Consider the following 16,728-nt stretch of genomic DNA (forward strand, 5'->3'; position numbering starts at 1 on the left):
TGAAATCTTGAAAGAACAAAGGAGAACAGTGAGTCGTTTGAGAGTTGAAGCAAATGAGAGTTGAAAGAACAAAGGAGAACGATTTGGGTTTGGCATTACAGGGTCTTTGAGAGTTCTATACATATTCTTGACGAACGATGAGTCATTTTTATATTGAGTTGAAGCAAATGCTAAACTTTCAAATTTGCATATCATAAAGCATTTTTGAGTTACATAAAAAAAAAAAAAAAGGTGTTGTTTTTCTCTGAGAACATTAGCCAAACATCAAATATGCATGTTTGAATTTCGTTTTATGGATACAAGTAGTTGATGTTTTCGGCCCAACTAGCAAATTTTCTGTGGGATTATAAAGCCAATAGTATATTGATACTTATTTTACATCAATAGATGTTTGCAAAATTGTCATTCCTTTCCTGGGTAGGGATGTCAATTTGCCCCGCCCATCCCCGAAACCGCAGTGCACCGCCCCTAACGGGGCGGTTTTTCCCCGCAAAAATGGGGTGACGGGGCGGGCTTGGGCTTACTCTCTTAGACCCGAAGCGGGGATGGGCCGGGACCGGGTATTAAAGACCCCGGCCCGAACCCGGCCCGTATATATTATCTTTTTTTTTTTAATATTTTTTTTAATATTTTGAAAATTAAAATTAAACTCATTTGATTATTCCTTCCTTTCTCCTAGCCTGAGCCGACCCTAAACACACACAAACACATTCCTCTCACTGTCTCACACAAACTCAGCTCAAGCATCCACCACCATCTCCCTCAGCTCTCTCATCTCTCTGCTTAGTTAGTCCAGCTCCAGTAGTTGTAGTGCTGCCGACAATCCATCTCCGATCTCCCTTAGCAGTCAGCTCCAGCAGTGCCGCCACCACCATCTCCGGTCTCCCTCAGCTCTCTCAGCCGATTCTTCTTTACAGCCACGGCCACCACCGAAGGTTTGCCATTTTTTTCTTTTTGCTTCCTTACGTGTTGTTTGATTGCTGAGAAATATTGAGGAAAGGTCGAAACTGATATGAATTGCAATGGGTTTTTCCATTTTCTTTTTGCTGGTTATGGTGTGATTTTAGAAGGTGAAATTGCATAGGCTTTATTGCTGAGAAATATTGAGGAAAGGTCGAAACTGATATGAATTGCAATGGGTTTTTTTATTTTCTTTTTGCTGGTGGCTTGTTACTTTCACGCAGCTTTTAAGAGTAATAATATATTATATATATATATATATATATATGTATATTGTTTTTGGCAAATGAGAAGTGAAGAAGCTGATGACCCACCAATAGAAACAGACACCGTATTAAATTGCCATGCATTATGAGAAAATTTTATATGGGATAAAATGTGGCATCGCAATAAATCACCACGTATACCCATCATTCAATTTCAAAAATGCATTTTATTTGACTTTTTCCTATTTTAACTTTAGCTTTATTTTTTATGTAAAAAAATTCATCATTCAATTTCAAAAATGCATTTTATTTGACTTTTTCCTATTTTAACTTTAGCTTTATTTTTTATGTAAAAAAATTGACTTTCTTTTTGTCTTCATCTCTCCCACATACGCCTTTTATTGCATGCCTCTTATAAACAAAACCTCTGCGTTATTGCATTGTATATAGCAATTATCTTAAGGATTGAAAACTTGGACAAAATTCCTTAAATAGGCTATTCAATCATAGTTTCAAATTAACTTAAATTATGGAAAGTTTCTGAAAGTTTTTCTTTAGATTAAACTAAAACATATTTTTGTTTCTGCTTCCATCCTTTGAAGGTCTTATTTTAAAGGCATTCCCCTATGTGTAGATATTAATTGCTGAAAACATGGATTAACTCTCACCATCTTCTGTTTCTATTTATTTATATACATATATATATATATATATATATATATATATATTTATATTTTAATGGTATCAACACATTAATCTAATTGTCTTGTCTTTCAATTTTTGTTTTTTTTTTACTTTTTTTTATTTTTTTAAGGTAAATTATGGCTGAAGCTAGTGGTTCGACAATTGGAAGCACTCCACATGACAAGGATCAATCATCATCAACACCTTTTAGCGACAATTCGACTCCAATTAGTACTCCTCAAGAAATACCTAGTCAAGAAGATATAAACCAAACTTCGATAGAGGTATGTGACGAGGATAGTAGTCAAGTAATTGGAAAAAGAAAATTGATTTCGCTTGTGTGGAATCATTTTAAAAAGGTAAAGATAGATGGGGTGGATAATGCCGTATGTAACTATTGTAGTAAGAAACTAGGAGGAGGGAGTAGAAATGGAACAAGACATTTGCATGATCATTTTAAAAGGTGTCCTCTTCGAACACAAAAGGATATTAGGCAAGCAATTTTGAATCCTACTAAAGATGTCGGTGGGAAAGTTAAAGTTGGTACATATACGTTTGACCAAGAGAATACCAGAAAAGAGCTTGCAAACATGATTGTTTTGCATGAATACCCTCTTTCAATAGTTGAACATTATGGGTTTAGGAGGTTTATAAATACGGTTCAACCATTGTTTAAAGCGGTTTCTTGTAATACAATTAGAAATGATATTTTTAAATTATATGATTACGAAAAATCCAAAACAATGGAGTTGTTAGAGAAGAATTATGGTAGAGTTGCAATTACTACGGATATGTGGACATCTAACCAAAATAGAGGATTCATGGCTATTACGGCACATTTCATTGATGATGGTTGGATACTTCAAAGTCGAATTATAAGGTATTTTATAAGTTTATATATTAAATTTCATATTTATTGGATTGTTTTATGTATTTAGTTTATTATAACTATTTATTATTATTATTTTTTGTAGGTTTGTATATGTGCCTTGTCCACATACTTCTGAGGTTCTTTGCAATGTTTTTATGGATTGCATATTGGATTGGAATATAGATGGTAAGCTTTTTACTTTGACCTTAGACAATTGTAGCACAAATGATGCTTTGGTCAATCTTCTTTTGGATAAGCTTCCTAATTCTTCATTTTTGTTAAAAGGTCAATTTTTTCATATGCGGTATGGTGCACATATATTGAATTTGATTGTGAAAGATGGTTTGGAAATAATTTATGGAAGTATTGAAAAAATTCGTGAAAGTGTTTATTTTTGGACATCAACACCAAAAAGAGAGGAAAAATTCTTAGAATGTGTTCGTCAATTGAAAATTTCTTGTGATAAGAAGTTGGTTCTTGATTGTAAAACTAGGTGGAATTCTACATATTTGATGCTTGCTACTGCTTTGAAATATAGGACTGTTTTTCCTCGTTTGAAACAACGAGAGTTACTATATAAATGTTTGCCTAGTGATCAAGATTGGGATTTAGCCAAAGAGGTTTGTGAAAGGCTAGAGTTGTTTTATGAAGTGACTGAAATATTTTCAGGAACAAAGTATCCTACAGCTAATCTTTTTTTCCCACACATTTGTGAGATTAGGATGTCAATTTGTGATTGGCTAACATCTTCTTGTGAGGAAATTAGATTGATGGCCGCGGGTATGATATCTAAATTTAAAAAATATTGGAGTGAAACACATGGAATAATGGCTGTAGCAACTCTTTTAGATCCAAGGTATAAAATGAAAGTGATAGAATATTATTTTCCTTTGATTTATGGGGATGAAGGTGTGCATAAGATAGCCATTATACATCAAATTTGCTATGATTTAGTGAAGGAGTATCAATCAAAACGCAATTTGAGTGCAAATGTTCCAAATGTTTTATCTTCTCAATCCAATATGACTCCATCTGGAAAAAAAGATCGTTTGGCAAAATTTGATTTGTTTGTTTCTAGCACTACTAATCTTGATAATGTAAAATCTGAACTTGATCGTTATTTGGAGGAGCCGGTTTTGCCTAGATCTAATGACTTTGACATATTGGCATGGTGGAAAGTAAATGCAATGAAGTATCCTACTTTGCATAATATTGCAAGAGATATTTTAGCCATTCCAGTATCAACTGTTGCATCTGAGTCTGCATTCAGTACCAGTGGAAGATTTGTGAGTCCACATCGAAGTAGACTTCATCCTAAAACTTTAGAAGCTTTGATGTGTGCACAAGATTGGTTATGGGCTGAAATTAATGGTATGAAAAATTAAATTTTATATTTTTTTGTGTTAAATAATTTTTGTATTTATTGTTAACTAATTAATCTCATTTTTGTTAGCTTCATCTTCTTTACCGTATGTTGGAGCTTGTTCTTCTACTATGAGTGACATAGAAATTGATGAGGAGGTAAATTGAATTTATTTATTACAAAAAATGTTTATATTAAATTGTTTAAATTTTTTTGATATTATTTAATATTTTTGTCTATTTTTGTAGCAATCAACTCTTACGGAACATTCTTTCATGGAGACTTAAGGAAATGAGAAGTAAAACTTTATTATGTGTGCATGTGTATTTTTATAAATTTTATGTTTATGTATTTGGATTATATTATATTGTATTTTTTGAGAATGTATGTTATTAAAATTATAAATTTGAACTTTGATATCTTTTATTGTATTTTTATTATATTTTTGGTCATTTTATTTATATTTTGCTTATAGAAGAAATTTTTTTAATATAAATTTATCAAAAGAAATTATATCAATTATATGAAAAAAAAACAAATGGGGAAACCGTCCCCGCACCGCCACCGATAGGGGAATCCCCGTCCCCGCCCCGCTTCTAAAAAAACGGGGAAAATTGCTGGGATGGGATGAAAAATCCCATACGGGGATGGGGACGAGATTTTAAAAACCGGCCCCGCCCCGCCCCGTTGACATCCCTATTCCTGGGTACTAATTGGAGTCTATGATTTTGTCAAAAAGTTTATTAAGTATGTATTTTTTTATTTGATTATTTTTTGGTGAGTGAGGGACTTTTTTATGAACCATGCTTCATGTAGATTGTACATGGCCATTCACCTTTCAAGCAGTTGGTAGACAGGTATGCCTCACAAACTAATGGGAACTTGTTTATGGAGCTGTTGGAAGTTTGTGGCTTTCTTGAATTTTTTTTTTCCTTTGACTTTTTTCTTTGTTTTATGAATATTTGGATTGTATTATTTTGTCAAAAAGTTTATTAAGTATGTATTTTTTTTTATTTTATTATTTTTTGGTGAGTGATGGGACTTTTTTATGAACCATGTTTCATGTAGGTTGTATACGGCCATTCACCTTTCAAGCAGTTGGTAGACAGGTATGCCTAAAAAACTAATGGGAACTTGTTTACGGAGCTGTTGGAAGTTTATGGCTTTCTTGAATTTTTTTCCTTTGACTTTTTTCTTTGTTTTATGAATATCTAGATTGTATTATTTTGTCAAAAAGTTTATTAAGTATGTATTTTTTTTATTTGATTATTTTTTGGTGAGTGATGGGACTTTTTTATGAACCATGCTTCATGTAGATTGTACACGGCCATTCACCTTTCAAGCAGTTAGTAGACAGGTATGCCTAAAAAACTAATGGAAATTTGTTTATGGAGTTGTTGGAAGTTTATGGCTTTCTTGAATTTTTTTTTCCTTTGACTTTTTTCTTTGTTTTATAAATATCTGGATTGTATTATTTTGTCAAAAATTTATTATGCATTTTTTTATTTGATTATTTTTTGGTGAGTGATGAGACTTTTTTACGAACCATTCTTCATGTAGATTGTACACGGTCATTCACCTTTCAAGTAGTTGGTAGATAGGTATGCCTCAAAAACTAATGGGAACTTGTTTATGGAGTTGTTGGAAGTTTGTGGCTTTCTTGAATTTTTTTTCCTTTGATTTTTTCTTTGTTTTATGAATATCTGGATTGTATTATTCAAAATTTATGAATATCTTGATTGTAGAAGCTGATTGCATAGATATTTGGCCATCTTATACCTCTTATAGCTTGGGAAATAAAAAAATTATATATGTGCATATGTGTGTATATATTTTGCTTTGTGATTTGGAAATAAAAAATTATATACATGTTTATTATAAGGTTGTTACAATATTTTATTTTAATATATAATTTTGTTTGTTTGAAAACATGTAGATAAACATGGATGGACTTCAAATAAATCTTGAATCAAGTAGCTTTGAAATGCCTATTAATTTAGAAGATGATGCAAGTCCTATGGAGGGAGTCACAAGTGGGCATAAAGTGAAATGCAAGAGAAAACTCACTTCAAAGGTTTGGTCTTACTTTAATGTGCTTCCTTTGGATGTTGATGGTAAGCAAAAATGTAAATGTAAAAATTGTGGTACCATTTATCTTTGTGATAGTAAATATGGAAAGGGAAATTTGATGCATCATTTGAAAAATTGTGTGAAAAGAGACACTCGTGATATTGGTCAATTATTGATATCTCAATATAGAGGGACTATCTCATTGAATGCATCTACATTTGACTTTGAGCAATTTTTAGAATTGGTAACTTCGGCCGTAATCATGCATGATTTGCCTTTCCAATTTGTTAAGTATGAGGGAATTAGAACCATATTTCAATATTTGCATCCTGATATACAACTTGTTTCTAGAAATACTGCTAAGTCGGATGTTCTTAAAATGCATTTGAAGGAAAAATGTAGGATAAAATGCATGTTGGATGCAACTCCTGGTAGAATTTGTTTGACTTCTGATTTATGGACTTCTGCAACTACTGATGGATATATATGTCTTACTTGCCATTTCATTGACAAAGAGTGGATCTTGCAAAAAAGAGTGTTAAATTTCTATTATATGCCACCTCCACATACCGGTATAGCATTGGCAGAAAAACTATACTCTTTGTTATGTGAATGGGGAATTGAGACAAAGTTATTTTCTTTAACTTTGGATAATGCTTCTGCCAATGATGTCTTTGTTGATATGTTAGTTACTCAATTGCAATTAAAGGGGGTTGTAGTTCATGATGGTGATTTTTTCATCTTAGATGTTGTGTTCATATCATTAATTTGGTAGTACAAGATGGGTTGAAAGATATTGATAATGTTGTTCATAAGATTCGGGAAAGTATTAAATATGTAAGAGGGTCACAAGTAAGAAAACAGAAGTTTTTAGAATGTGTTAAATTGTTGTCAATGGACTCTAAGAGAGGTTTGAGGCAAGATGTGCCTACTAGATGGAACTCTACATATTTAATGCTTGAAAGTGCATTGTACTATCGACGTGCCTTTTGTCATTTGGAACTAAGTGATTCAAATTATAAGAGTTGTCCTTCTAGTCATGAGTGGGAGAAGATTGAAAAGATAAGTAGATTCTTGGGTTTATTTTATGATATCACTTGCATATTTTCGGGCACTAAATATCCTACTTCAAATTTGTACTTTTCCTCGGTTTTCTTTTGTTATGTTACATTGAAGGAAAATATTGAAAGTGAGGATGATTACTTGAGAACCATGGCTAATCAAATGCTTAAAAAATTTGAGAAGTATTGGTCAGAATTTAGTTTGATATTAGCCATTGCAGTGGTTGTGGATCCTCGATATAAGCTTCAATTTGTAGATTGGTGGTATAGAAAAATTTATGGAGCAAGTGGTTCTAGTGAGTTTATACGTGTGAAGAGCAAATTATTTTCAATATTTAAAGAGTATGTTCAAAAAAGATCTTTGACATCTACACATTCTTTGGAGAAAGAAAAGAGTACCACATCTTGTGGTGTTGGAGAAGATGTCATTTCTTTTAGAAAGACAGCTAGTTCCATTTTGAAGGTAAATGACTCTTAAATTTTTTATTTATTTTAATTGTTTGTATTTGTGTTAATTAGTGATTATTCATAATTTTTTGAAAAATAATCTTATTGAAAATTTTATTTTCTAACAATGTAGGAATTTAATATTTGTGAAATTGAAGAGTTAGGTGCCAATACACAAAAATCACAATTGAAGCTTTATTTAGAGGAGCCAAGGATGGCTATTGAAATTGAATTGAATGTGCTTGATTATTGGAAAGCAAATCAGTTTCGTTATCCTGAAGTTGCTTCAATGGCTTATGATCTATTGAGTATCCCTATATCCATTGTTGCTTCTGAATCTGCTTTTAGCATTGGTGGACGAGTATTAGATCAATTTCATAGTTCATTAAAGCCTAGCACTATTGAAGCAATAGTTTGTACAAGAGATTGGTTAGTTGGGGAAAGAGGTAATTATTTTTATTAATGTTTTCTTTATTTCATTTGCATATATTAATAATTTTTTTGTTTCACTAATTTATTTTATTAATAATTTTTTTGTTTTACTAATTTATGGAATGCAAGAAAAATTTCAAGCACAACTTGATAATCTTACTGAAGATGTTTTAAGCTGTGATATCAATAAAGAAGAATCTTCAAGTCAATGCTCTCATTATGCCAATACTCAAGCATAAGGTAATATCAATGTTAAAATTTATTTAATTTATTTTATTCTATTTTAACATTTTATTTTTTGTATTATATTTAATTGATTTTTTTTATTTACTTTGATATTATGACCCCAGGCTGGATTGTTGAGCACCAAAAATTGACATATTTGGTTTGGAATTTGGACATCGACAAATAAATTTGGAGCATAATGATAGTTATGTCCTTTTTTCTTTGGTTTTAAATGTATTATGGTAACAATTTGAGACTATTTATATGGTTGTGATACCATTTATTTTATTTTGTATTGGTGTTTTACTATTATTAGGACATTAAATTTTATGTTGGTGCATTGAATTTGTCTTTTTTAGCACATATTAAGACTTATGTATTGTGAATTATAATTTTTGGCATTTTAAACAAGTTATTTCAATAAATAGGTTATTTTTCGGGTTAATAGGTTAGTTTTCGGGTTAATAGGTCAATTTCATGTTAACGGATTAATAGGTCAACACGACCCGTTAAAGTAATTTTGTTAAACGGGCCGTGTCGTGTTAACCTGTTTATAAACAGATCGGCTTAGTGTTTTGGGTACCTGATACGATTAATAAATGAGTCGTGTTCGTGTTAGGTATTTTTAACCCTATTATTAAATGGGTTGACACAAACACGACCCACGAACACGAATTGCTAGGTCTAATTCCAAGGTGGCCTAAACCTGTGCCAGCAATAAGTATACATTGCAATAGTCAATCTGCTCTTGGCAGGACACAAAATATTATGTATAATGGAAAGTCTAGACATATTCATCGTAGACATAATTCTATTAGACAACTAATCTCAACTGGAGTTATTTCGATAGACTATGTAAAGTCAAAAAATAACATTGCGGATTCGCTAACCAAAAGGTTAAATAGAGAATTAGTTGAAAAATAATCGAGAGGAATGGGATTAAAGCCCGTGAGTAAAGTTGATACGATGGAAACCCAATCTAGTTGACTGGAGATCCCAAGATACAGATTCAATGGGACAACGCAATTGTAAAGACTAATATGTTTCACTATGGGGGGTTAATCCTTTGCCCATTCCTGTGATGAAACAGTGATAGAAAGAGGTTAAGCATAAAGTATGCTTTTAATGATTCCTATAAGTGTGTGTATAGTAATCTTTGCATAGTGATGCTGATTACATTGGAAAAAGAATCACCTATGTGAGAGAGAAGAGCGGCCGTTTCAAAGGAGAATTATTAAGGGCATAATTCTCTAAAAACTCTCACAAAACCAGGCAGGTGTTCAAGGCAAGAATTAACACAACAGTGAGAACTGAAGTGTACCAGGAAAGATTCTGTGTGAACTATGTTGTCATTTACACAAACGACGAAATGGTTCAAAGATATCGCATCTACCGTTAATCAGTAAAGAAAATATAGTTTCACAAGGGAAGGTTCAAAGAGTAACATTTACCTATCCTATGCAGGTTCCAACTGCAGAGCTTTACCACCAGAGTCTTGCATAATAGTCAAATCATTCATGTGGGGGATTGTAACGTTTGCAACGTTTTTTTGATTTTGAATGATTTTGAATTAATGGACTTTAATGGGCCTTTATGTGCATTTTTGTGGCCTTTTAACTTTCCAAATGTGGGTTTTGACTTGATGGATGAATTTTTAGTAAAAAACAAGTTTTTGGAATAATAATTCCCAATGGGAGAATTAATTTGAAAAGAAAAAAAAGAGAAAAAATAGTTTTCTGCAGATTTTGGTTAATGAGTGTGGTAAAGATCAGGTACTCTGAAAGTTTGAGGGAAATCCAGGTGGTGTTTTGTCCAAGATTTCAAATCCGTTGTATCCTGGGAGACTGTCGTCGGAAAACACCAGCACCGGTGGGACAGGAATAGTCTTAAGGACACTGTGGTATCACATAGGCCTCGGACCAATATTTCAACAAGCAGATCAAATCTAGAAAAATACAGGTACCCAATCTTTTTTATTTATTTATTTATTTATTTATTTATTTGATCATTTTTCTGTATTTTTATTTGTATCTTCATTCCACATATATATTCATATATTATGTATATTTTAATAACAACTTTTAATTTCAGGATTTTAAAGAAATCATAAAGAGATTTAAATTTTTTGTATCAATCCCTCCCCCCACACACGGAGGAGATCATAACTCATTTTCGTAGACAGAAACACTAAAGAAAAAAAAAAAAAAGATATCATTTTGAGGATTCTTTCTAGATTGAAAATTTGAAATGTAAGTTCATTTGCGATAACTTGTCTAAACAAGCATAAATATACTGATGTTTAATTTAATTTTTCTTCTAGAGAATATTTCATTTATACCCTTTTAAAGTCTAGGGTAAATACAATAACATTTTTCAAATTTCTAATAACCCCTTAAAAATTTTAAATTACCTTTGTATCCTTATTTAACAAAATTCTTTTTATTTCTTTTTTTAGCAATTATTAAATTGGAAACTTAAAATATTTTTTTTTATATTTTTAATTAATTTTTTATTCAAATTATGTGATTTTTTCCTTTTTTATATTAAAAAAAATCTTTATGATAATCTTAATTATATAAGCTTTTTTAAGTAAATTATATATTTGATGAATATATGTAGTTAAATGTGCTTGAAAATTTATAATATAAATTTTCAAGCACATTCCTTAATTAAATCCGAACTAAGTAATATAGTATAATACTTGTAGTAGGTTATAATAATTAAAAAATTAATTAATTTTCTTCATCCCAAACAGTAAATAACTTGTTCGAGGAAACTTGGCTTGAAACTTGACTGCTGCAAGATGCTTGTTGGCTTGAAATTTGGCTTGAAACTTGGCTGCAAGATGCTTGTTGGCTTTCACCTTGTTGAAAGCAATTAAAGCCCCTTTGGACAACGCCACAAAACCACCTCCTGAAACAACAGTGGTAGCCGATAAGCCGAGAGTGTGACGCAGCGGCATGGCAGCACAATGAGGCGGACGCAGGCCACAATGACGCATCAGTGGTTCGACGCCAAAGGCGGCTGAGCTGCCTACGATGGAGTTCCAAGGATCCTCCTTTCAGCGAGCGTGGGCCATGGTGCATTCGACAGCGCTATACAAGGTGTAAAACAAGGCGAATCTCAAGGAACTAAGGGCCAAAAGAGGCGCCTTCAGCCTTAAGGCTTTGTAGCTGCCTTGGAGTCGAGAACCCGAAGGGGAGTTGCGGACACCAGTGAGGAAGTACAAACCGGAGATAACCAGACCTGCAACTAAAAAGTTCTCCATCAAGTATTCAGGAATATGACCCAGATTGTCTTTAAAACAAGCTGCCGGATGAACAGGGCCGGCTTAAGGCATAGGCTACTAAGGCTTATTCCTAAGGTCCCATTTTATTGGGGCCAAAAGAGATTCCACGTATATAATATATACATGTGTTTATTAAATAGAATTCTATATATATATATATATATATATATATATATATATATATATATATATATATATATATATATATATGATATATACATGTGTTTATTAAATAGAGTTCTATAGATATGATATGTACATATGTTTATCAAATAGAATATGATTATTAGTTTATTTTGGAAATATAAGAATTTTAACTTAAAAAAAGAGTTTTAAATTATCTTTAATTGATTATTTATTTTTTTAGATGAATTTTAATTGATCATTTATTGTAATAATTATCTTTAATTATTTTTATCTTTGGAAAATAACACCAATTAAGTTCAATTAGACATTTTATATTCTATAATTGCTTAGATTTTGATGATAAAAAAGAGAAAAAAAACATGTTAAATACTTCTTTTATTTATAAACTTCTCCTAATTTGTTTATGCTTTTTTCTTACCTGACTTACTTATTTTTATCATTTTTTATTCACTCATTTTTTATATTTGTTTAATTTTGATATCCAACCTATATAATTTGCAAGTTTGATCCAGATGGCTCTAAAAGAAAAAATTAACTTGTAAGTTATTATTAATTTTAATGAATTTATATTGTTTATTCTCATAATATTTTTAATTTTTTTTTATTTTCTATAAATTTATGATTTTAATTATTTACTAATTGTTTTTTCTATTCATAAAACATTAGATTTTGTATTTCTCTAGTTTTTACTTTTATTTTTTTATTTATATTTTAGTTCGAATAATTAATTAAACTTATTTTGAGAACTAAAAATCTAAAAAAAAAAAATTTATAAAAAAAAATAGCACTTAAGATATTAAACTTCATAAAAAAATTAAAATTTTTTTCTAATGCATATATTATTTTTTATTAGTATAGCTTATTTGGAAAAAAAAATCTCAAAATTAAAAATAATAAAATTTTATTTATGTTTAACTATTAAACAATTTAACAATTTTATACATTAAAAAAATTTTATTATTGAATATAAAAATTTAATTATTAACTTCACATTAGAAAGTAAAAAATTATAAATTTTATATCAAAAAATCTATTTTATTAAAAATAATATTCAATTAAGCCCCAAATATTGGTTTTTTTTTTTTTTTTTGCATAGGGCCTCAAAAATTGTTGAGACGGCCCTGGTCGTCATGAGCGGAGCTCCGTGATCCTCATCCTGCATCTGTCAATCGCCTGCTCCTCTGTCAGACTGAGAGAGGGAGAGCTGAGCGGCCGTTCCTTTGGAACAGGTTCCCCGCGGATCTTGAGCAGGTTGAACGCAACGGCAGGATCGCCGATGAAATGCGCTTGGCGAGGGCTGTGAAAACCTTTCACACGGTTCCGACTCCAACGTTTGAGTTGGAGTTGGAAGCAGAGTCGGAGCCACTAGATGATAAGAATCCTCCTCACTAGAGTTCCACTTTTTTTTTTCCTTTCTTTTTTTAATTTTTTAATTTTTTAATTTTTTTTTCAAAACACTGTTGGGAGGCTCAGTATCATTGTTGTTTTTTCGTTTTTTTCATCCAATATCATGTAAGCAAAAGGAAATGAATGAATATTTGATTTTAGTTTCAATCCTGTTAGGTGTTGAGATGATTTCTTGGGGATGATCTTGTTTATATTTTACTACTTCGTTGTTGATTGTTTTGTGTATTAGTATTAGGGTTTTTGCTAAGCGATCTAGCAACAAAGATACAGGAAAATATATTAAAGATAGACTGTCCATGAAATTATTGCTATTATGTTCATTGATATACACTTTTAGAGCTGTACAGGATTTTATACAATCTAATCCTTTATATAATAAACGGAGTAAAACTCCCTCGTTATCCAAGGCCAATTAGCTAGGGGAAACAAATGGATGAAAAATTTCCAATCTCTGATGCAGAAGAGCTACAGGCCTCTGCAATGGCTTGTTCAACCAACCATGAGTACTACTGGATCCCTCAAGAGAAATAAAACAACCGTGAGTAATACTAAATCACCCAAAAGAAAAAAAGCTGAGAAGGAAACTGTTCAATCCTCATGTCAGTACTTGTGTCTAATCTGCATGGATGTAATTCTTTAGTAGAAAACATTGACATTGTTTTACTGATCTGGAATGTAAATTTCTCTTTGCCCTTAGCTGTTGATGTTTTCGTGCATCGTGACGAGCAGATTTTGCCAGATACAGAGGATGGTGTAGCTTATGAAAACCAAGATGAAGACCCTGTGGCAATGGTTGAGGAATCACCTGCAAGTGCTGGAATCACTTTGAATCTTCTTGGTACTTTATTTTTTCCTCCCCTTATTATCAGTTTCATCTCTACATAATTCAGGATGCCTTATATTTTTCTGATCTTGAACATTTTCTTGTTAATTGTATGGTGATAACATTTTGTGGCATTGAGATTAGAAATATTTCCTATTTTCTTAAATATCAAGAATTTGATTTTTGTGTATGTGCATTATTAGATTTTTGTGTATGTGCATTATTAGTAAACTTAGTAAAGAATGCATGATGCTGTTGTTTTTGTTTTTGTATTTGAATTTTAAATTTTAAGTTGTTTACACGTTCCAAAATTCACCAGAAAGTAATATAGGTGAGGAAGCTGCTCATAGTAAGGATTCATCCTGAAGCATGGACGGTTCAACAGTTTTAAAAGTTAAAACCATGCATATCAGCTCACCAATTTTGGCAGCAAAAAGTCCATTTTTTTATAAGGTGTTTTTTTTTTTTTTTTTAAATTTTTATTTTAAAAAAATATACTATTTTTATTTGTAATTTTTTTTCTCAAAAGCATACAGTACAGCCCCTTCAATTGTATTTATTGATGAGATTGATGCAGTTGGCACACAAAGACGACAAAATGTATCCGAGAATAACTCGATTGTGATACAGTTAATGAGTTACGTGGATGAATGTCACAGGAGATCACAAATGGCTGGTGAAGAAGCAGACTACACTCTTGTGATTGGTGCTACCAATAGGCCTGAGGTTCTTGATCCTGCACTGAGGAGGGCCGGGAGATTCGAAACTGAGATTCTTTTAGGCGTGCCGGATGAAAATGCTAGGGCCGATATTCTTTCCCGGAAGCTACCATCTCTAGTCTCATTTGATGTTAAAAGGATAGCAAGGTCTACTCCTGGATTTGTACCTGCTGATTTGAATGCCTTGATCACTCGGGCTAATTCCATTGCCTTGGAGAGAACTGTAAACATCAGAAAGCCTAATCAACATGGGAGGAAGCATAGGTGGTGGATGGAACCTTGGTTGGATGAAGCAATTGGCAAGCTTACTATTACCATGGATGATATTGAGGTGATTATTTTTTGTTAAAATCCTTTAATAGTATTATGGTATGATAGGTTTTTATTTATTTATTTATAATGCCTAGTTTCCAACTTTGACGTTTGTAGAGGCTTTGCCCCTTTGCTATCCTAGAGAAAGCATGATGGCAGTAGTTGATAATTTTTATTTTATTTTTTTTTTAATGTTGTGTATGGTACAAATAGAAAATTCTATCTGCACCATAAAAGTTTGTGGATATATATATATATATATATAAATAGACTTTTACAAGAAGTTTAATGTAGACTATAGTATTTTTTATATATGAATGTCCATACACTAATGATATTTATATTTACATATGCAGAAAGCATTGAAAAAGGTTCAACCTTCTTCTAAAAGAGAAGGCTTCTCAACTATCCCTGATGTAAAATGGGAAGATGTTGGTGGATTGAATGATACAAGGGAGACATTTAAACGATTTATTGTTAACTCAATTAAATATCCTGAGATAAATAAGGTAATTAATTTTCTAAATTTCTCTGTCATGTGCATATATATATATATATATATATATCTAGTTTATGGCTCTGTTTAATTCTCTTAATATTTTTGACCCAAAAAACTTTATTTCATATTATAGATTTATAAACCAAAACATAATGCAGTGATGTTTGTGTACTTTCTTCAATCATTGACTTAATAGCTTGGTAGAACTTAAATTGCTGGTTCAGAATAATGTTAACTAATAAACATTCCTTTTGTAGATATTTGGAGGAGACATAGAAACACGGTTTTTACTATTTGGACCTCCGGGATGTGGTAAAACATTAATAGCCAAAGCTGTTGCTAATGAAGCTGGAGCCAATTTCATTTATGTCAAGGTATGTATATGTCTCTTGGAATTCATTTTTTATTTGGATAAACTGAAAAATGAATTTTTTTTCTTAATTGGCTTTTGTTTGATGGTACGTGAGCGGGCAATCCGGACCTTATTTAATCGTGCAAGAACATGTTCACCATGTACAATTTTTTTTGATGAGGTTTGTACATTATGCATACATTTGACTGCTTATATTGTTATTTAACAATATTTTATTATTTCATCTCACCAAATATAGAGCGAATTATTGTAAATTAATCAACCAATGATTGATTGGGAGAAATTCAACTTCTTTTTTAATCCTCTAGTTCATATTAATCTTCGCTCCAAAAACCACCAAAAAAATAAATAAATAAATAAAAAGATTGAGCACTGGTTTTAAACTTGTTAATTTTCTACTATTTTGGCTCTCTCTGGAAAACAAAATGGCATATAGTAATTTGACCTTCTCTTTTCATTATTGTAGATAGATAGCTTAGCAGCAAAGAGGAACAACAGCACGGGGGAACGGTCATCTCAGCGAATGGTGACACAGGTGATCTAAATAGCCTGCAGAGACTGACATTGTTCAACTAATTTAGCACTCTTTTTTTTTTTTTTTTTAATAGTTTCCTTGATATGATATAATTCTTTACATTGCAGTTACTTACAGAGTTAGATGGCAGAGATCAAAGGCATGGTGTATTTGTAATTGGTGCTACAAATAAGTAAATAAGAACTATCCCTTCGTATTTTAGCAATTTTCTTTAATTAATTAGATGTTAGAAATTAATGTCCAACCTAAAATTTTTTACAGAATTGATCAGATAGACGAGGCTCTTTTAAACGTATTTTTGTGCC

General features: G+C 31.5%; 1 protein-coding gene across 6 annotated transcripts; it reads left to right on the forward strand.

Moving 5' to 3' along the window:
- Positions 1–12,819: 12,819 nt before the first annotated feature.
- Positions 12,820–16,660, forward strand: LOC107430117 (cell division control protein 48 homolog C). Of its 6 annotated transcripts, none has more exons than XM_060818587.1 (8): positions 12,820–14,000; positions 14,305–14,438; positions 14,645–15,035; positions 15,373–15,525; positions 15,773–15,889; positions 15,983–16,048; positions 16,355–16,423; positions 16,531–16,660. In XM_060818587.1, the coding sequence occupies exons 3-8, from the start codon at positions 14,655–14,657 to the stop codon at positions 16,597–16,599; spliced, it is 855 nt and encodes a 284-aa protein (XP_060674570.1). In that variant the 5' UTR covers positions 12,820–14,000; positions 14,305–14,438; positions 14,645–14,654; the 3' UTR covers positions 16,600–16,660. The 6 variants fall into 6 exon arrangements, with proteins under 6 accessions (XP_060674570.1, XP_060674573.1, XP_060674571.1 ...); XM_060818590.1 differs by having other exon boundaries at positions 14,317–14,438; XM_060818588.1 differs by lacking the exon at positions 14,305–14,438 and having other exon boundaries at positions 12,821–13,761; positions 13,892–14,000.
- Positions 16,661–16,728: the final 68 nt, after the last annotated feature.

This window comes from Ziziphus jujuba, chromosome 6 (genome assembly GCF_031755915.1).
Source record: "Ziziphus jujuba cultivar Dongzao chromosome 6, ASM3175591v1".
Classification (NCBI taxonomy): Eukaryota; Viridiplantae; Streptophyta; class Magnoliopsida; order Rosales; family Rhamnaceae; genus Ziziphus; species Ziziphus jujuba.